The 23,322-nt window shown below is 35.4% G+C and overlaps 1 protein-coding gene across 2 annotated transcripts in view; it reads right to left on the minus strand.

The window, feature by feature from the left end:
• Nucleotides 1-219: 219 nt before the first annotated feature.
• LOC149476038 (A-type potassium channel modulatory protein KCNIP1) overlaps nt 220-23,322 on the minus strand; it is a 62,448-nt gene continuing 39,345 nt past the window's right edge. Inside the window, exons 2-7 of one of the 2 annotated variants that reach the window (XM_089713086.1) lie at nt 22,179-22,501; nt 10,683-10,752; nt 9,430-9,500; nt 3,377-3,586; nt 2,018-2,175; nt 220-1,251 (exon numbers count right to left, since the gene is read on the minus strand). In XM_089713086.1, the coding sequence (XP_089569212.1) occupies nt 2,047-2,175; nt 3,377-3,586; nt 9,430-9,500; nt 10,683-10,752; nt 22,179-22,334 (636 nt within the window). In that variant the 5' untranslated portion in view covers nt 22,335-22,501 and the 3' untranslated portion in view covers nt 220-1,251; nt 2,018-2,046. Of the gene's footprint in view, nt 1,264-2,017; nt 2,176-3,376; nt 3,587-9,429; nt 9,501-10,682; nt 10,753-22,178; nt 22,502-23,322 lie in introns of both variants that reach the window. The other variant, XM_089713087.1, reaches the window with a different exon arrangement.

Below are 23,322 nucleotides of genomic sequence, written 5' to 3' on the forward strand. Positions count from 1 at the left end.
ATATTTTTTTATAAATTAAAACATTTTTTTGTAATAAATCGAAAAAAAAGTGGCTACAGGAAACACAGTGGAGTTATTTTTATTTATTTTTGAATGTAATATCCTAAACCTAAACCTTGTCAAATAATACTTTTGAAGCAATTTATAGATTGCAATAACAATTTATGCAAAAAATTAAAGTATACATGAAATAAGTATCAAATTGTAATATCTATTTTTACTAAAACTTTAACACGATTTAAGCAGGATAATGTTAATTTATAACATTTCTGTATGTTTAAAGTTTCTCACTTATTCATTTTCCAATTAGGAAGGGCATATTGTATTTTAGAAATTCTTTGTAAGCCCTAAAAATCATTTCACGTGTTCTTTAAATGGTATCAGGGGGTCATCAGTACCGCTACCCTCATACAATAGGTGGACATAGGGGTTGTTATTCTGTGGAACTATAGAGGTCATGAGCACCACGGCTCAATGTAATTAATACAAAGTTGTAAGTAAATAAGATAAAATTGTATTGATGGTTTTGAGTTCGAGGGGGCCACGAGCCTCTTGACTTTTAACTTCCAATATTTATATACTTAAGATCAAGAGTGGTCTCTGACTAGATGCGGTCTATAGTGACTAAACCAATTAACTAAACCCTCCCATGAAGCACTTTACAATAGCACTTTTTTTTATATTGACTTATATAGCCGATAAGTTACAAGTTGGTCATAACCCTCATTGCTTGAACCCCTCGTGATCCTCAACCCTCAACCCCTAACAAGAAACAGGACCCCATTCAATATCAATATCTCTCAAGTCATATAGCAAATTAGTTACAAGATGTTCACAACCCCCCTGACCCCCGACGACTAAAACTGGAAAATCAAAACGCTCTTGATCTTCGGTCGCAGTACTCTGACATAGAACCGCTCAACTAGAGCTATATAATGCGGTGCTTGAGCTCGGCACGCGGTGGCGAGGCTCCACAGCACCCTCATGATAACCCCATTACATTAGACTTATATAGCCAATTTGTAACGAAATGGTTACAACCCCCATGACCCCACATGACTGTAAGTATAACGACAGGGCGACTAGAACTGGAAAATCAAAACGCTCTTGATCTTCGGTCGCAGTACTCTGACATAGAACCGCTCAACTAGAGCTATATAGTGCGGTGCTTGAGCTCGGCACGCGGCGGCGAGGGACCGCAGGGCGCCGCCGCGGCAGCAGCAGCGCCGCGGGGCCCGCTTGCGGACCAGCCTGGGGGACGGGCTGTTTAGATTAGTTTTATAGTATTTAGGGCCGATTTTTCAATGCTTGGATAAAACTTATCCGTCCAATAAAGTATTACATGATAATATTAAAATGTCACGGAAACTGTCAAATACGGGCAATTAGAATACGATTTTAAAATGGTAGTTTTATACATTATTCGACGACTAAGTTTTATCCAAGCATTGAAAAATTGGTCCTTAAATAAATATAAAAAATGGGAATTTGGAACGAAGTTCCTTGTCACGCGTTGGGAAAGGGGGCTAGACCGGAGCCCCCTTTCGCTTGAGCGGGAGCTCTCATAGAAAGCAAGTCAATTATTTAAGTAACTTCGCTCCATCCTATGTCCCTTTAAACCTGTCAAGTTTTTTATTTTTTATTTTATGGCTTTGTCAAACAGAACATGTTTGTAGCGTGCGTCAGAACGTTAAACTGACGTCGTTATGACGTGTGCTATTCCGTCAAACAAAGCAACAGCGTTTTGACGCGCGTTAAGTACGCGTTCTATTTGACAAAGCCATGGAATATTAAAAAAAGTAATGTAATGTTATAAAAATCTAAATGTTATATGTTGTAAGAATGACAAGAAATGAACATTGTAAAGTCACAAGAGGTATACCACTCAAGTTATAGGTACCTAAATGATAACCTATGAAAAAAATGAAATGATAGCTATTTAAATATGTATATTTCAAAAGAAAAATTGTTTTAAGTTTCAGTGGCTATAAAAAATTTCATTCATATTAATAATTACCTAGTTTCGCGCGCTGTATCACTCTGACGTCATAGTCCTGTATCGAACATTTGGAGCGAGCGAGTGATGACGTCATCCTTCAGGCACGACTCTAGGAACTCCTCTATGGTGATTACTCCATCTTGATTCAAGTCCAGCTTCCTGAACACGCGGTCGACCTGTAAAAGGAGTAGGTCGTAATGATTATCATTTCAAATGGTGAAGGAAACAATCCTGAGCAAACCAGAAACAATAAAAATGAACCAAAGTTTTGTCCAGTAATAACAGATATTAACACATAATTGTATAGCTATTCTAAGAATAACACACAAGAAGAAAAAGGAAAAATTCAATGATATCTGATGCATCTTCTAATCTGAATTTTTGAATACAGCTTACAGTGTTGGTTTATGAATTAAACTCTCATGAGGCTTCACAAGAGGCTTGAAGTGCAACTTCACAAGGCAACAAATATGGACTGATAAAAATCATAATGTTAAAAATTTATTTCCAAAACGGTGTATTTTTGTCTTAATTTTGACCGGCGATTCAAAACTTAAAAGCGCTTCTAAAGCAAGTTGAATAAACTAATATTGGCATCTGATATGATTTTAATTTACTCAATCTGGGACTAGATGGCGTCACCTGCCCAGGAATGTAAAAGGTCACCCGTTTCACGGATGATATCTTACTAATATTATTTGAACGTGAAAGTTTGTGAGGATGAATGTATGTATGTTTGTTCCTCTTTCACGCCTTAACCACTGTTCGAATTTTGATGATACTTGTCAGTGATGTTGCTTATGTACCAGACTAACATAAGCTATACATATACTTGCTATTTTACGTCCTTGGGTGTAGCCGCAGGGCACAGCTAGTATACTACTAGCTAACAAATTTTAATTTAATTTATAAAGCACTACCTTTCCGCCCGCGGCTTCACCCGCGCTTTCGAAGAAAAACTTGCTTCCCGTTCCTGTGCAATTTCCTTGGTAAAAATTATGTGTTAATCGATGTTGCTCTCTATGTGTATGTGTATATATGTATATGCCAAATATCAAACCGGTTAAGCAATTTTGCGTGAAGGAGTAACAAACAAACAAACATACAAACTTGCACATTTATAATATTAGTAGGATAAGAATGTTATAACACTAAATATCTAACTCAAACTCAAACATTTATATATTCAATAAGACTTCTTCTAGAAGCACTTTTGAATCTAAGTTACCCTCTATACGTGTGCTAAATTCCATTGTAATCGGTTCAGTAGTATTTGCGTGAAAGAGTAACAAACACACACATACATATCCATCCTCACAAACTTTCGCATTTATAATATTAGTAAGATAGGATAGGATATTAGTAGGATTCTAGTACCTGTTCATTAGCCTTGGCGTCATCTATCCTGGAAGCCGGTGATCCAGGCGGTGCTCTCCGACCCAGCAGCTCGTGGACCGCCACAACGACCTCACCGAGCTCCTGCCTGGTGATAGCACCGTCACCGTCTACGTCGTAGAGCCGGAACGCCCAGCGTAGACGCTCGTAGACTGAGCCGCGTAGCAGCGTAGACAGGGTTACGAGGAGTTCCTGGAATGTTAAAGGGTTTCTTAATTTTATATTAAAGAAGGCTTTAGATACATATGTTTAGCTAGTTTAATATAATATAATCTGATGGTAAGTTACAATCAATTTAATATAGTATGAGTATTAGTTTAGTTTTGTATAAGTTTAATTTTCGATAAACAGGGACACTAGTTATAGTTCCCTAAAGAGGTTGCAGGTTTCTTAATTTTATGATAAACTTGGCTTATGGCTAGAAATATCTATTTGTATAGTGTTCGACAATATGTATCGACAATATGTATAGATAATAGTCAAGTGTTGGTATATAAAAGGTATTGGATAAGTCTATTTTCGAAAAGAAATAAGTCCATTTTCCCCACAAGACACACCTTGTGGGGAAAATGTACTTATTAGAGAAACAACCAAAACATGCATAACAAAATACATACTTAATAATATTTCATTTAAAAGTGTCCCTCTTCACCCTACGTAAAAAATTCTCCAAACGCAAAATCACGCTCAAATTTCAAACGTGCTCAAACGAACCAAATGACGTCAATTTTGAACAAATGGGCTTTATACACACATTTCGCATACCGTTACTTTTGTGAGTGGCTGTGTAAAATTTGAAATCTGACAGCTAATAATTTGTCGGGGGTGAGCTCACGAGCGGTCACTGGATTGTTTTTTATCAATCCTCGACGAACAGGGTTGTTTTAATTAAATTGACATGTATATGAGCTTATATGCGTGTCTGTGGCATCGAATCTAGAATCGGTCAGTAGGACACAATTGTGATGGAGTTCTGACAAGATCTCTAACGATATTATTTTCAAAATATTGAATATTAGCAATCGGCCCGGCTTTGTTCGTGGTAATTAAATATAATATTATAGTATATAGCCTTAGAGATGCTCTAAGTCTATAGCAGCAGGGATCACGTACAAATCCAACAGTGAAAGAATTTTTGATATCAAGTCCATTAGTTCCTAAGATTAAGGCGTTCAAACAAAAAAGCAAGTTATATGTTATAAGAGTTAAAAGAATTAGGTATATTAATCTTCACTTTCAACATTCACATATTAATGACACTTCTTTATGTATAATTTTAACACATAATAAAGATTGCAATCAACTTCCAATTAACAATCTCCACTTAACTAAAAGTGCCCACGTATCCGAGCCTACGAAAATAGCAATCTAGTGCTCCACAGTCTAGACTGAATACCTAGGCTATTACGGGCTTGGCGGCCCGCCAGAATGTTGTGACAAGGGTGTGAATTGCTGTGAATTTGACGTTTATCGTGTCGAATGATTGGTGTTTTTATTAATCACTATGGTAGGCGGTAGCACCCGTATATTTAAAGTCACTTTCTCTGTCCCTATATCTAAATATTTAAAACTACGCAACGTTTTGGTGCGGTTTTATAATAGACAAGCTGCTCCGCGCGGTTTCACCCCCGTAACTCCACCCCTGTTGGTCGTAGCGTGATGATATATAGCCTATAACCTTCCTCGATAAATGGGCTATCTAACACCGAAAGAATTTTTCAAATCGGACCAGTAGTTCCCGAGATTAGCGCGTTCAAACAAACAAACAAACTCTTCAGCTTTATAATATTATAAGTATAGATTAGCTGTGCCCTGCGGTTTTACCTGCAGAGCTCCACTCCTGTTGGTCTTAGTGTGATAATATAGCCTGTAGACTTCCTCGATAAGAATCTAACACCGAAAAATTTTTTCAAATCGGACCAGTAGTTAGTTAGACTAAATTTCATTGTAATCGGTTCAGTAGTTTTTACGTGAAAGAGTAACAAACATCCATACATCCATACTTACAAACTTTCGCCTTTATAATAGTAGTAGGATAATATTAAAGCTTGAACAATTATTATTTATTATTTAATTTGACCATAAATAACTAGATTAACTAAATAATACTGGGCCTACAAACTTCGTACTGTCATGGATTTTCTTTGATTTTCTTTTGTATTAATATATTTTATGCCTCGTATTGCCAGATTGAATATAAAAAAATACTCCAGTAAAGTAGTTTTGTCAAACATATATTCAAGATACAGATAAAAAAACTATAACAAATATGTAGATTAAGTTCACATTGTTATTCCCAAAGTTTGCGAAGGCAATAAAACATATAGAATACAAGTATACGCTAACATAAGTAGGTCAAGACGATGTTTGTTTCCCAAAGACCGTGTTGGATCAAAACAAGAACATTATATGTTACGAATGAGGAAAACTGCAGTGTATTATCGTATCTAAGGGAGTAAGCTATTTATGTAGGAACGTTGGAGTCTGTAGATTTGTAACCCCAAATGTAAATGAGGGTTGTTGAGAGTGTTAGAACTTATCTGCCGAGACAAATGTTATCGGTTGGATGGGAATTTTGGTCGTGGTCGTCGTCTTCGTTGGTAGAGTGACCGAACCATTACCAAAATGTCAAGAGCTTATGTCAAAAATTCGTGATAGAAGTTTCTTTTGCGTTATTCTATTCCTCTGCCATTTGTTTCAGCCTACTTGTCTATGTAGAAGTTAAGTTACAAAATAAAACTCCTATTGCAATTAATAATAAAAATAAAATTATGTATTGTGCTAAAAATATAGGTTTGTATTCACGTTTGAGGTGTTATAGTCTATATTCTCAAGGATTGTCTCTCTATAAGTTATAGATAACAATCCTGGAGAATACCAACCTAAAAGAGATATTACTAACTCCTTTTTTACTTTACAGAGATAAAAATGAACCATCAAGTAATTCTTGTTGCGTTAATTTTTAATTTTCACGTGTGAATATTTTCCTGAAATATCCACAAAGTGTTATATTGAAATATTTCAGTGCAAATTTCGTAATAATCGCCATTCCCTGTGGTTAGCATTGGAGGTATTATAATTCGGGCGGCCGGGAATGTCGCCGCAAATTGTCACCTGCAACCACAGATAGTAAATAGCGCGGGAAAAGGAATTTTTAACCTGTGCGATGTGTCAGAATTCAGAAATGACGTTCTAATATTTGACAATTTGATACACATTTTTATAGCATAGATGAATATGGTTTTGTTCAAACTATCTCGAATATGTGTATGCGTAATCCTACTAATCTTATCCTATCCTACTTCCTTCCTACTAATATTATAAATTCGAAAGTTTGTGAGGATGTGTGTGTGTTTGTTACCCTTTCACGTAAATACTACTGAACCGATTACAATGAAATTAAGCACACATATAGAGGGTAACTTGGATTAACACAAAGGATAGGTTTTATCCCAAAAATTTTACGGGCACGGGAAATATGCGGGTTTTTCTGACAAACGCGGTCGGAAAGCTAGTGTTATAAAAAAAAAACGTTCCTACTCAACGAGTTTAAGGATTTTTGAAGGGAAACTTTTTTAGGAACTTCTTTAATAGGTACCGTCACGTTATGCAGTAAGGCGCCGATTTTGGCATCATTGAATCTTGCCAAAGATGTTTCACTTCTGAGACGAGTGCTTGGTTTTTACGATTTACATTATTCATTAGGTAGTCTTAAAAGATTATTGTAAAATAATATAAGATAGGGAAGAAAAGTACCATCTTAACTATCGTTGATAATATTATAGACGTAAAGTTTATCAAAATATATCTAGTTTAAACGACTTCTCTTGAAACAAGTTGGCACGGATTTCTATGAGATATCAAATAAAATATATAACTTACTAGCTTTCCGCCCGCGGCTTCGCCCGCGTTTTCAACGAAAAACCCGTTCCCGTAGGATTTCCGGGATAAAACCTATCCTATATCCTTTCTCAGGTATCAAAATATCTCTATACCAAATTTCATGCAAATTGGTTCAGTAGTTGGGGCGTGATTGAGTAACAGACAGACAGACAGAGTTACTTTCGCATTTATAATATTAGTATGGATTAGCAATACTTTAACGTCCGGAAGCTATTTATCATTTTGTTTGAAAGGTTTTATTAATAAAAATCTTTATAGAGAAGCGAATACACATAAGCATTTCCTTTATTTAAACCACGAAATAAATATTTGATGTATAAAATAGTATAAACAATATGAGTATTTGATGAAGTTTGAAATATCACGTAAATGAAAAATTAAACGGAAGCAAAATGTTTTCTCTACATTATTGTCATACTAGCTAGCTACTAGTTATTATTATGTGGTAATACTAGCTTTCCGCTCGCAGCTTCGCCCGCGTGTGCAATTTTTTTTGTGTGTTGTTTCTAAATGTTAGCCAGAAGGGCTTCTACATTTTAACGCGGACGCGTGGGTCTGAAGTTTCACCCTGGTAGCTACATGCACAAGGGCGTCCCCCCTTGACGGGGATCTTGGACCTCGGCTTGGGCTGTCCCTTGAGTGGAGGAGGCCGGAAGGGCCCTAGTCGGACGGGAAGTTTTCAAAGAAAAACCCGCATAGTACCCGTTCTATGTGTAAATCCAAGTTACTCTCTATATGTGTTCTAAATTTCATTGTAATCGGTTCAGTAGTAAGTATTTGCGTGAAAGAGTAACAAACATACACATACACATCCTTCACAAACTTTCGCATTTATAATATTAAGTAGGATAGGATAGAATTGAATAACGCAAAAATACCGTTAAAATTTCAATTTTGTTGGTATACATTCTTAAACTTACTTAAATGTCAATTAATGTGTGTAAATGTGTTTGTTTGTTTGTCCTTCTTTCATGTCGCAATGGAGTGATTTTAACATATATGTAATTATGATTCTTGTGCCTGGAGCGCATTTAAGCGATTTTTAAAAACGGATTATAATGTAGTTTTTTCTAATATATGTACTACCTAAGCTAATATAGATGAGACTTAGTCCTTAAAGAAGACTAAAAATAACAAATACATATAATTTGTAATTTTTTCTACTAACCGTAAGATGCTGCACTCGGATAGCTAATAAATAATAAGTTACTGTACTGGTACTATGACATTCCCAAGGGAAGCAAAAGATTGTATTTCAGCGAAACTACACTAAAGTACTGGAGAGCGTCGTAACCTACCAGAGATTTATTTTTTACTTGTATTATATGATAAGTTAGCTTTCCGCTCGCGGCTTCGCTCGCTTTGTCTAAAAGCTAATAAATTATATACTCAAACCTTCCTCGAGAACCACTCTATCTATTAAAAAAACTGACGTTGCGTAGTTTTAAAGATTTAAGAATATACATATTATTATATTATAGCTATAGGGATACATGCATATATCTATAGGGATATAGGGACAGGGAAAGCGACTTTGTTTTATACTATGTAGTGATGGGCTAACGACGTTGTTTTTTTATTGCTAAACTATGAAACTCCAAGAAAAAAATAATTTAGTCTGTAGAAGCTATACAGTATCTACTAGTGTAGTGTGAGGTGTACAGGGAAGTAGTTACTATACTGCACATGCTGCTGAATATTCGAATGTACAGACAGTGCTGATATTCAGCACTCAAGACTGACCCTCATAGTTTTGTTATTTTTATTTATGAAATGTCAAAATGAAAAATAAACTTACGTTGAAACTGGATAAGCAAAAAGTTGCGTATCAGCAAATACTGTCCAAAACCTGACAGCGCTGATAATCAGCAATCAACTATAATAAACTTTGTAGCTCGCTACCTAGCGATAAGGCCACCGTTTGTACACATTATTTTCCTATTATCTGTACTTTATGTGTCTCTATTTCTTTTGTGTGTGCAATAAATAATTAAATTAAAGATAAATTAAATTAAATAGCTTTTTTAGGGTTAGTTTTTTTTTCCATTTTTATTGTGTTTGTCTATATGTCTTTTTAATAATGTGAATTTGAGAAATAGTTAATACCTATCTATATAAATAACAATACTAACCCTGAAACTTATAGCCCCGCTGCAGTTCACGTCAAATGCTTTAAACACATAATGGGCGTATAGCGCTGAATCTGAAAAAGTATAAAAATAAATTTAATATTAAAATATTAAATTTCTTGGTTTACGCTTTTAAATTTTAAATACATATTAAATTTCAACGAAGTATATTCTTGATTTAACGTTTTTAAATTTAAATTTAAATTTTAACGGATTTAAAATGCAATTTGTACTAAAGTGAAGTCCCGTGTCTGGTCCAAATGTCCCGCATGTTACATCTGACTCACTGGTCGATTTTTCTTCATAGACATAATATAGGTGATCAGCCTTCTATGTCCTGCTAGACCGAGCCATTTTCTTCTTTGTCTCCACCGGGAATCGAACCCAGGCCCATCCGGTTCTACGCTCACGCGTCAACCTCTGTACCAAGGAGGCCGTCTGTACTAGTACATAGTTAAAACTAACAAACTTAACTATAAATATATTTTAGATTGATACTTGTAATTGTATGGATTCTTTCTAGAAATAAAGTTACTTTTTGCTAATGTAATATATTACATAATATCATTAACTGAGCTTCGCACTTAGGTAATATAGTATCTACTCTTCTATTGTTTTGTTTGTATCCATTTTTCATTTTATAACCCATAGAGCCCCGAACGACCCGATCGGTCCGCGACACAATAGATTTTCTATTGTGTCTGTGATTCCGGGGCCTGAGTTATTAATAATACCAGCTGATTCATCTGAGCTTTTCGATTATTAACTCAAATTGAGATAAACTTTAAAATTTTATTTTTAACATTAGGTAGCTATGCAGAAAATCCTGTTAAAATCGAAGTCTAGCAATTTAGGAGATTATTTAAAACAAGAAAAAATAAATTTCGACTTAGAATATGTCATTTTAGCAGGCAGTCTACTGTTCCAACGGGAGGGAAGAGCAGGCAAACCACCTTTCCTGTTCTTGGCTTGCGCCTGGCCTGGAGATGGGCTGCCGCCGAGGGGGTCGCGGAAGAATTCTAACAAATACCCGCGGCCCCATCATTAAAGCGGCTCGACGGAACACAGTGGGGTTTTAGTCGGTAAGAATCCGACATAACACACGGCTCCTTCCCCGGGGGCCGTGGGTATCTTTGGAAGATTTCCACACTATAAAAAAAATTTTTTTAGGCAGTCTACTGTTAGTCAATACCTACTTTGTTTTACAGTTACAGTATTAGGCCTTAAAAAAGATATAAGAATGATAAATAACTCACTGCCATGTGGAAAGAATTTCGCGTATATATCTTTGAAGGACTCTTCGTGCACCACACCTTCGGGACATTCCTGGAATTAAAGTTTATTTATTTATTATCTTTATAAAATTAAAAGGTTTTTTCAAGCATTTTGCAAAGGAGAAAATATAATGTGAAAATTAAGTCTCAGAAATTCAGGGTCATGAGACAGCTTGTTTTTTTTACTAGCTGTGCCCCGCGGTTTTACCCGCAGTGCTCCGCTCCTATTGGTCTTAACGAGCTTTCCTCGATAAATGGGCTATCTAACAAAGAAAGAATTTTTCTAATCGGAACAGTAGTTTCCGAGATTAGCTCGTTCAAACAAACTCTTCACCTTTATAATATTACTAGCGACTACAGGGTTGCCAACTATACTGTTTTAAACAGTATTCTACTGTTTTTTACTAAATTATACTTTTTACTGTTTAACAAAAAAAAAAGTATACAAAATACTGTTTTCAGCATCAAAATGCAGACACATTATTATGTGTTACATTTAGACGCTCACAATTTTTTTTTATTTAGTCAGAGGGCGCACACTACACTGCTCAGTGCAGCGCAGCCACAAACATAACAATAAAATACTGTTTAATAATCTTCAGAGACCTGAATATACTTTATTTCTTGTAAAAAAAGTTGGAATCACAGACACAATAGAAAATCTATTGTGTCGTGGCCCGATCGGGCCGCTTGGTGGTCAAGGGGTTAAATGAACAATGTATTCAAGGTATTTAATTCGTTAAGGATTAATGCTGTTTTGTTTAAAATCGCTTCGAAAATTAACCATTCTTTGTCGTAAAAAGTAAATGACAAAAAAAGTTATTGTGGGTTATCCATAAGAGATAGACATATACCATCGCAGACTTTTCTGTAGACCTTTTCAATGTGTACAATACTTAGTACATTATTTTGATAAAACTCGTAGGGTTCAGCCTGCGTTTGCAATGTAAGCGGAAAAAATGTAATTATTTACGACATCACATTAGAAACCTCAAAAATAACAGTACTTCTCCACTATTTAATGGATGTTATTATACATATAAACCTTCCTCTTGAATCACTCTATCTATTAAAAAAAACCGCATCAAAATCCGTTGCGTAGTTTCAAAGATTTGTACCTACACTACAAAGGGACATAGGAACAGAGAAAGCGACTTTGTTTTATACTATATAGTGATGATGAAGTATAGATTTATAAACAAATAAATAATTGATTTATTATTATTTGCCATCTCTAGCTCTCCTTAAAATTGACAGACTGACATAATTTTTAGAAATAATTTAGCGCTATAAACTGGTGAAGGATTTGCAAAAAAAAACAGTCGTTTTTGATTTTAAAATACACAAATATAGCTTTGTAATCTATAGGTACTTTTAAAGCTGAAGAGTTTGTTTGTTTGTTTGTTTGAACGCGCTAATCTCAGAAACTACTGGTCCGCTTTGAAAAATTATTTCGGTGTTAGATAACCCATTTATCGAGGAAGATTATAGGCTATATTGTATCATCACGCTAAGACCGACAGGAGCGGAGCAATGCGGGTGAAACCGCGGGGAATAGCTAGTATTGTATATGAAGGTACATAAAAAACACAGAATGGTGTGCTCATAGGGTGTGCCATTTTGCATACTTACCAGTTACCACTTATTTTAATTACTGTAATCTATAATATTAAGTGCAAATCTCGAGAACAGCTGAAACGATTTCGTCGTTATTTTTTATAACATTCCTTGAAGTACTAGGATGGTTCTTATGGAGAGAAAACGTAAAGATGTTGGTACCACGGGCGAAGCCGGGTCGGACTGCCAGTAATAAATAAATCCTTTGATAAAAATATTTAAAAGTTTCTTAGATCAGAATACACGACAAGGCTTACTAAAAAAATCGTTTCATTATTTTACTATAGCAACCCTATTTTTACGTTCAATGCATTCCTTAGTAGAGAGAATGAGTTTGCAAAATTTATCAAGCCCTACAAATTACAATAGTGTAGGTTTAACTTCGACCGTAAAATACTTGGCTTATGCATAAATAATTAGATTTGAAACCTTACTGTGAGAATCTTTGTTTCTTCCGATCAATATTTAATGAGATTGCAATGCTATTTTACATGTGTTGTAGTCGCAATTTTGGTTTCGTAATCTTCACTACATAATATAAAATTAAAAAAAACTAAAAAACACGCTTTTTATAGAAAACCGAACTAAAAAATAGAAAATTTTTATCAAATTAGTGTATTGTCATCGGTCCTCAATAAATCTACAAAGTTTGAACGAAATCTGGCCGTTTAAAGTGGGTCAAAATCGCGCCCAAAGAAGTCGGTTACAAACATACAGGTGAAGCTAATATAAAGCGTGTAATAACAAAGTCATTTCTATAGAATTATAGATAGAAGGGCATAAGGCATAATCAATGGATAATAATATAGTGCCTGTAAACCTATGGGACGATGAAGTTTAGTAAAAGTACCTCGGCTTTCGAGATTTTCGACTACTTACATAAAATTAAATAAATTTAAATATATAGTAATATAATAAAGCTGAAGAGCTTGTTTGTTCGTTTGTTTGAACGCGCTCATCTCAAGAACTACTAGTCCGATTTCAAAAATTCTTTCGGTGTTAGATAGCCCATTTATCGAGGAAGGTTATAGGCTACATATCATTACACTAAGACCAACAGGAGCGGTGCCACGCGGGTGAAACCGCGAAGCGTAGCTAGTACATGCTAGTACTAAATAAATTGAAATGTGTTTGGAATTTAAATGAACGAAATGAAAGACAATATCAATATAAAAGTAATGTTTTATTAAATTAAAATTTACAAAAAGTGATCAAAACGGCCACCATTAGCTGTTATACATGCTTCACACCTTAAAATGAAGGACCGTTTTAATTTGCTTGCATGCTTCATTTTAGTAATTTTTTGAGCAGCAATTTGCACACGCTCTCGAATCTGCTCCACTGAAGTAATTGGATATTCGTAGACCATGTCTTTGACAGATTTCCAGTAGAAAAAGTCGAGTGGGTTAAGATCTGGCGATCGTTGTGGCCAAACTATTGTTCCAAACCGCCCGATCCATCTTTGGGGATACATTTCATCGAGATGGTCTCGAATGCTACGGGAGTTATGAGCGGAACAATCATCGTGCTGCAGCCACATTCTGCTACGATCTGTTAACGAAACGTCTTCCAATAAAGTTGGAAGATCCTGTCTTAAAAAAGCCAAATAGCTCTCTGCAGTTAATGTTTCTGGCAATTCAAACGGGCCGATAACTTTGCCGTTTAGGATACCAGTCCAAAAGTTTATTTCATACTCAGAACTGTCTTCTTCGGTTAAAGGGTCAGTGAACTGAAAGCTATTCAGATAGTGCATATTAAAATATCCGTTCTCCCCGCACGTCACTTCATTGCTCCATAGAATTTTATAGAAGAATTCCGGATCATTTTTTAATTGGCTAAGCATGTTTTTGCAGAATTTAACTCTCGCAGAACAGTCTCTTGGTAGCAAACATTGGACGAGCCGATAATTATATGGATGCTCATTTCTACCTGAAACACCTGTAGGTCTTGCTATAGACTCCTCAAGATCATCGTCTTCACTGTGTTCAGGTTCAATACTGGTTCCTGGTATCCTTCCTTCTATGAATGCATTATGTACGCTAGTGAACACTCGATGGTCAGGATGTTTGGCATTCGGGAATCTTTCTCGATACACTTCTGCAGCTCGTTTAGCGTCACCCTTACACTCACCGTAAATCAAATGCATTCGAGCATAGTCAGAAGAAGTGTACAACTCAGACATTGCAAGAAAACTCAAATAACAACGTAAATCAAGCAAAAAATCACAGAACAAAATCGCTAAACTAAATTAGAAATTCACTAGATGTAAAAAAGTCATAAATCCCAGCACAAATCTATGAACTTCAATACAAATCAAATAAAATGATGTTGCACGGGCGTAGTTTGACAGCACACTGACTTTAAGTCCAAAAACTGGAAAGATGTCGTGTCAGACGTGTGTCATTGATTGAACCCTCTTTCCTTTTCACTCATCGCATGAGAGAGCAGGATAGATATACAATCGGCTTCTTATCGCTAGGGCGATTATTACCCGAATTATTCCGAGAATCATATTATTATTAAGTATTCTAGCTGTATTGTGTTATTCTTTTGTCATTGTCTCTCATGGAATTAAAAAAATACTTTAAAGTAAGCCTCATTGTATAATTCATTGTATTAGGAATTTATATTGTTTTAAATACTGGAAATACAGTGTGTTAAGTATTTCGAAATCTTAATGAAACGGGCATTGAGATAATATTAATATGGAGACGACACGGCCTACATAACTTATGTTCCACTCAACATACGTCATGTGGCGTATGTTGAGCGGTTTTTTTTAATGGTTTTAAAGTGAAACGCATCAAATATGCCTTCGTGTGTGTTATGATATTGCACAAATAATACAAATAATACGGAAAAGTGCAAAGGAATAACTTTCATCGGTAAGTAACTAACTAGATAATAATTTTTAAAACTTAGTTAGAGCAAAAAAATGGCGCACAGATTTTGTTCGTGGTGTCTCCTCCATACGTAGTAATATTATCTCAATGGAAACGGGCAGTTTTTTTTGTTGTTTTAATACTAAATTGGATTAGCATAACATAATACAAAAAACATGCATGCGCCCTTCGTTGTAGCGCTTCTGAATCGTCAAAATTGTGGTCAAAATACAGAATAATAATAACCGGTTCGAATCGAGTATAATATTAGGTACCTATATTATTTGTGATAACAATATAAAATTTTACATATTTTAAAATCTTGCAAGTCCTATCTCCAATAAATTAATCTATACTTTAATATTATAAAGCTGAAGAGTTTGTTTGTTTGATCGGGCTAATCTCGGGAACTAAGTACTGGTCCGATTTGAAAAATTATTTCGGTATTAGATAGCTCATTTATCGTGGAAGGCTATAGGCTATATATCATCACGCTTAGACCAATAGGAGCGGAGCAATGTGGGTAAAACCGCGGGGCACAGCTAGTCGTACATAAATATTTGATAGCGCATCTTTTCGGATACTATGCAAGGGTCGCGGACGAATTCTACACAAACATTCCTCAATTTGAAGTTTTGCCACCAAAACAGTAGCAAAGGGTGTAATTTAATTGAATTTGCGAAAATGTCGAATATCTCGAAAACCGAGGGACTTTTACACATAGTTTTTCTTAACAAACATTGTGTTAGTTCTTAAACTAAGAATGTAGAAATCTTAATAAATTATAGACTAACCTTCCTCAAAAACCACTCTATTTATCTATTGAAAAAAACCTCATCAAAATGGGTTGCGTAGTTTTAAAGATGTAAGCATAGGTACATAGGGACGGACCTTGGACGGACAGACAGCGATAGCGACTTTGTTTTTTACTAAGTATTGATTTGACACATATACATATAAATATAGGACCAAATAGGTTCAGCTATTATTGTGTAAAACAATTAACGCAATGATAAATAATTTCAGTCTCATTTATATAATACAAAATAGAAATGTATTCAACACATAACAATAAACAGGCGCCACGAAAACAATTTGCTTAGAAATAACTACGCAACAAAATGTATTCTGAGAATTCGTCTAATGAGCTAGATAGAGATGCGTATATAGCATGTGTATAAGTAGGAAAGAGATAGACACATTTCGCGATACTCCGAAAGGTTAGTAGGCAAAGATGTCGACGACCTCAGAGGAATAAACCGACGACCGATTCCCGCCAAAAATAGAGCGCGCTGTTTTTGACAGTTGACATAAGACATTATGTCACATATCAAATTTAAAAATAAATTGAACACCTGGCATGTGAGCGTCGTAAAACGCGCAATTTGAATGTGATAGCTTTATTGCGTGCAAATAAATATTTGCAATGTGTAGTTGTTTTAGAGTAACTTATTACGTGATATCTGTATATGCTATATTTTTGGGTGGATTCTAAAATAATTATATGTATAAGCATAATTTTGTAATTGTGTTTAGAGTTCAAAATAAAGTAGGTACCTATGTAATCCTCACTAAGTAATATTATAACGCGAAAAGTTGTTTGTTAGCCTTTCTTTCACGTCGTGTTGGTCGCAACACAGCTTTTTTATGATACAATTTTTGTGTCTGAAGTTTTCTTATCCTGCTAGAGAATGTTAAAGGATGTTTTTATCAAGGTGAAACATTTAATTAACATAGAAAATCTAGTATGTATTTAAAAATAAGCTATTGCTATTTGCTACCTTACATAGACTATTGTAGCTATTATATAGAAGAAAAATATCAATGAGGGCATTCATAATTGTATATGTCGGCGCAACGACGATAAACGACTACCCTCAAACTACTAAATAATTATAACTAGCTAAAGTTTACTTTGATCTTTTTAAATAAGTGGTTGATTAATGAATCAACCACTAATGAAACAATTAAATTAACGAAATAATTAATGTTTGTTAAAACTGATGAAAATTCATTGTAAAAATTCGAGTGGCAACACTCAAACTAATTCTTGTGAGTCATGGTTCGCTTTAAATACGAGCGCCCGACGGCACAGAGAACATTCACTCGCCGGCTGTCAGAGCGTACGGAGCTCTCTCTATAATTTCGACGTAGATTAAAAAGGCAGTAAAAATACCCACGGGCGTTCTACTTCGAGTATGAGCGCCTGCTCTGATGATGGTGCCGTCGGAATTGCTGACGTCACTCTTTTTAAAAATAGCCTTTGGGCCCTTCTTCCGTCATCAGAAGTGGGATAGAATTCAAGCTCACTCTTTTTAAATGTTAAACGTTTACGTAGTTTTGTAACGGCATACTGGCGTTTGTGTTTTTTCGTGCGTTGTGTAAAGTAAAAGTTTGTTACGTGGATTATTATAACGGGAGTGTAGTTCATCGAAGGAATTGTGTGTGTTATCTGAGCTGCGCCTCTCTTTGTGATAAGCATAAATCTACGAGAACCTCCGAGAAATCTACGAGAACCTTCGAGAATCTGCCTATATCACAAATGAGTAGGTGTTGATCACATGATACGCGAACGGACTGTCTCTGTCATGTGGAGTGTTCAGTATTCTGAAAGGTCAGTGTGGCCGAGGCAGTGTGTTTTTGAAATCCTGAGATGATCTACCGTAGTGTTGTAATACGAGAAAAGGCGTACGAGGACGTACGATTGTCAATATGGCCGTGTTAGACTTAAAATCTACGAGAACCTTCGAGAACCTCCGAGAAATCTACGAGAACCTTCGAGACTCTCCGAGAACCTGTTACTAGACTGTCTGGTGCAGTCTGATACACAAATTCCTATAGCAGATTTCACTTGGTCGGTCCAGCGCATTGGTGACCTGCTTGGCATTGTTACAGACATTTACAACGAGGCTGGTGCAGAGCGCGCACCGCCTGTCAGTATGGCCGTGTCGGCGCAACGACGATAAACGACTACCCTCAAACTACTAAATAATTATAACTAGCTAAAGTTTACTTTGATCTTTTTAAATAAGTGGTTGATTAATGAATCAACCACTAATGAAACAATTAAATTAACGAAATAATTAATGTTTGTTAAAACTGATGAAAATTCATTGTAAAAATTCGAGTGGCAACACTCAAACTAATTCTTGTGAGTCATGGTTCGCTTTAAATACGAGCGCCCGACGGCACAGAGAACATTCACTCGCCGGCTGTCAGAGCGTACGGAGCTCTCTCTATAATTTCGACGTAGATTAAAAAGGCAGTAAAAATACCCACGGGCGTTCTACTTCGAGTATGAGCGCCTGCTCTGATGATGGTGACGTCGGAATTGCTGACGTCACTCTTTTAAAAATAGCCTTTGGGCCCCTTCTTCCGTCATATATGAAATCCATACTAATATTATAAATGCGAAAGTAACTCTGTCTGTCTGTCTGTTGCTCAATCACGCCTTAACTACTGAACCAATTTGCATGAAATTTGGTATGGAGATATTTTGATGCCCGAGAAAGGACATAGGCTACCTTTTATTGCGAAATATGTACCACGGGCGAAGCCGGGGCGGACCTCTAGTTACGAAGTAACTATTCTCTAATCTGTGCCTCTAGTACAAAATACACCAAACTTCGATAAAATAATATTTTGGTAAACACTTCCCGAAAAGTGGCAACATTGTAACACAAATATTACACATAGCTTCGAATTACCAATGTGTAAATATTATTGTGAGCCCTTGGATTATGGCGTAGTAATTTATATTTTACAAACAGAAGGAACAAGTTTATTTCCTCGATAAATGGGCTAATAATTTAGCACCGAAATAATTTTTCAAATCGGCCCAGTAGTTCCTGAGATTAGCGCGTTCATACTAACAAACTCTTCAGCTTTATAATATTAGTATACCTAATCTGTCCTGTTAATATTATAAATGCGAAAGTTTTTGAGGAAAGATGTATGTTTGTCACTCTTTCACACGGAACCCACGGAACGAATTTACTTGGCAGGGGTGTAGCATATCATGTACGAGAACGAGATTAACACATAAGCTACAGAAATGCTTCCTTTGGCCGCAGGTTCGCAATTTTCTTTTTAAAAATCGTGTTAAAATTCTAAAACAAGCAAGGTAATGTTGGAAATTATTGCTGGCTACAATCTTGATAAAACACCTGGGCGTGTTTAAGTACATTTACCCTAATAGTCCGAGAGCTAGTTGAGGATTACGTTACTTCAATTATTTTTCTGTATATTAATTTGTTATCGCGTCAATAACATCCTCTATTCCCCCTTTCTGTTCACTCGGTTCTTTTCATTGTAAGTTATTTTTTAAATCGTTAACAGTTATTATCTTAATCAAACCAGTACAACATATTTTAACTAATCTCAATAATTTTCCAAACAAAATACTATTATGCATGTAATTAATAAATTCATTCATCAGATTGTATCATACTCGTGTAAAACACAACAAAGCACTAACACAGCAGCTGTTAAAAATAATTTCTTCCATTTCAACAACACATTTACCATTTAAACGTGAAAACTTTTTACACAGAATGGCCGGTTACTTTTTCGCGGTACCTGTGAGAAAAAAAACAAAAAAGCCCGCCATTACCTCACACCGCGACCTTTCAAACGTTCCCGCCATTTTCAGCTGTTCGCTTTTCAACGGCTTCATTGCGAACTTTAAAATTGCATTTATAATAAACAAGGTTTTGAATTCGCTATTTATGCAGCGTCGTTGAGTTATTCAAGGTTCGAGTGGGCTTGAAATTAACACTTTCATTTGATGTTTTCAATTTGTTACGTAATCATTTATTTTGCATACCTACAGCTGAGTTTATGGATTGATTATCTGTGTAGTTAATACGCAGTGTGTCACGTATTGGCATTTTGTATCTGTACCTTGTTATCTATGAAACGTTTAATAAGAAAACTATAATCGAATTTAGACTGCTAGCTACTTTCTTTTAACTCCAAGTTATGGTCCTAGACTGATATGACCTACATTTTGAGTGTATTCGGATACAATTTTGATTAACATGTTACTAACCATAGTCCATAGACTAATACTTGAAGTAGACAAGTACAGCAATTCTGTATGGAGTATGATTGGCGTATTTGATATTGGATTCAGATATCTTAATAAAATGAAGGAGTTTATGAAGCCGTAATACACAATATATAGTTAACACACATAATTCAATTTTTTTAACTAATATTTTAGTTTATTTTATTTCTAACTAGCGGTCCGCCCCGGCTTCGCCCGTGGTACATATTTGCGTTTTCTCTACATAAGAAACATCCTCGTACTTCAAGGAATATAATAAAAAAAGAATTATCGAAATCGGTTCAGCCGTTCACTGTTCACACGTGATGCCGTGACAACGCGAAACGGGTTACATTTTTATATATATAGATATACAAGCAGCAATAGCTACATTATTCCTGAGTCTATGCATTATTTTATTTTATCTCAGCAAAATAATCGCTTATAAATGGAGCATGGAAAGGCTGAGAGGGAAACAGCATCGGAACTAATGTTATGATTATACCTACTCCATGTTCATAATAGTAGGGGAGGCCAAGAGGGGGATTTTGGGATTTACTCGAGCGCGTCAGATTACTATAAGGGACGGTACCTTAGCTATTCATTAGTACCTCTAGTCAATATGAGCAGTTATGGTTGGTGGGTGCGCTCAGGCGCCCCGCTGGAAAATTTGAATAATCCATAATTCCCTAAGGTTGAGCTCGAATCGTCAGATTAGCGAAATGGGGACTTCTTATATTGTAATTAACCCCCCCATATATTAATCTGACGCGCTCGAATAATATTACTTTAATTTTTTACCCTTTCTTCATAGCGATTAAATCGCCACTTAAATCGTCAGATTAACGTATACTTTTTTTCAGTGACGTCCTGGAGCATGCAAAATATCAATATCTAACGCGCTTGAGTATTTCCAAGCCAATTTTTTTCTTTTTTAAATTAAAAAAAATCAAAAAACCCTTCCCCACCGCTAAAAGTGAAAACATTATAGGACCTTTTTTTCTCGCTATGGTCTAATCTACCAATTCTAATAGGTTCCCGTGACGCTCGAGTAAATCCACATTTAGCATCCTGGCCTCCCCTACTATAACTGATAATTATTATCTGTTAAGCGACCTTTCTGTTGCGACTGTTATGCTAAAATACTATTTGTATACCTACGTAATTTATAATGTACTACTGTACTAGCTTTCTGCCCGCGGCTTCGGCCGCTTTGTCTAAAACCTAATAAATTATATATATTAAAACCTTCCTCTTGAATCACTCTCATCAAAATCCGTTGCGTAATTTTAAAGATTTAAGCATACATAGGGATAGAGAAAACGACTTTGTTTTATACTGTGTTGTGATTAGTCAGTTCCGATGAATAAAAGATAAAAATTGTTAATTAGCCTCGGTGTAACGAAATAAGATTTTTTACTAGCTAATCTTATAAAATTACACGTCTCTCATAATAGTACACGTTAGATGGCACAAAGTTTGCAACTTATACTACTGCACTACTATACAGGGTGTCCCGCTTTCGGTATACTAAGCGCGAAGGGACTTGTAGTTTTGCATACACTGATCACATAAAAAATACTTAAATAACAAAATTACGCGAAAAATTTTTTGCTAAATTTTTCCTTAAAATCCATATATTCGTCTCTAACTTCGCGCAGCCGGCATATACCGCTTCGCTAATGTGAGTATTTTGTCTATGAAAACATAATCTTAAACGATAGCTCACATGCGGGTGGCAAAGTTGGGCGGTTTGCTTGTTGGGGGTGTACACATGGAATTTTAAGAATTCCTCTATTTAAAAAAAAAATGCGTCTGGAATTTTATAATTATTTTTTACGTACTCAGCGTATGCAAAACTACAAGTCCCTTTGCGCTTAGTATACCGAAAGTGGGACACCCTGTATAATACAAATTCAAATGTTCACTCACCGTTTTAAATCCTCTGTACATGACTCGAATTTCCTGTTTAGAAAACTTAGTTTGCCTACACAATTCTTCCAAAGCCACAGGTATCGGTTTCGGCGCTCGGTTCGGTTCCAACTCATACGCGTGTTCCTCCACAGGAGACTCCGGGGGCGTTGCCATTATAGAAACTTAACTTTAGCACATCACTAACACTATAACATTTTAGTCTATGGTGTGTTTGCACTTGGATCTGTGGCACTGTTTAATCTGTGCCCATTTTGACATTGCAATGACAGATGACGTTTTATGGTTGCTATAGATTGAAGTTCTATTCGTCGAAATTGAATCTGAAACAAGAGATATTTTATATTAGATCATATTGTTTTTTTATGAGGGTAAAATCATAATTACGGCTGTATTTAGTATTTTAAAAACACTTTAAAATAGAAAATAAGTTTTTGAACTGAAACTTCTTTAGGCGCGTTGAGAATAAAATTTCAAGGTCGCGTCAATGCAATACCGTCACGTCATGAAGTAAAGCGAATCTTGAATCTTGCCAAAGAAGTTTCACTTCTGACACGTGTGCTCGGCACACACTTTTTTGTGAATATTAATTATAGCATTAAATACTAACTATTATTTCATTTGAAACCTAAACATAAACAAAACAATCAAATATACAGTTCAAATTTATATAATTTAAAAAAATGTAGAAAAAACAATATCAACAGCCTTCTATCAATAACAACAACTGTTTATGATCAAAGTAAACAGCTATCACATCTTTGAATGAAAAACGAAGCGTAAAAACTGTATTAAAAGTTTCATACAAAAAGATGGCGTCACGCCAATTTTGTCGGGAATCGATGACCAATTGAATTAGCACGACTGTTTATTGTATTGTATCCGCTTCTCTTTGATTATTTTCATCTCTTTATTTTTGTACTACTGTATGTGGAATAACAAAATGAGCGAATAAGAAACTATAGTAACACATATTTTTATAGTTTGTAAGTTAATCAGCATAGACTGATAAAAATCTGCTTCAATAATAATTCTTATTCATTAAATCTGTAGATAATTCAATTTGTTACAAATAATGTCCAATTTTCTCTAGTAGGTATTGCTTCTAACGAAAGCAACTACCTAATTAATACCTATTTAATTT

Source organism: Colias philodice, chromosome 29 (assembly GCF_061535455.1).
Source record: "Colias philodice isolate Cphi_HAF_F1 chromosome 29, ilColPhil1 Martin Lab GWU primary, whole genome shotgun sequence".
In the NCBI taxonomy this organism is placed as follows: domain Eukaryota; kingdom Metazoa; phylum Arthropoda; class Insecta; order Lepidoptera; family Pieridae; genus Colias; species Colias philodice.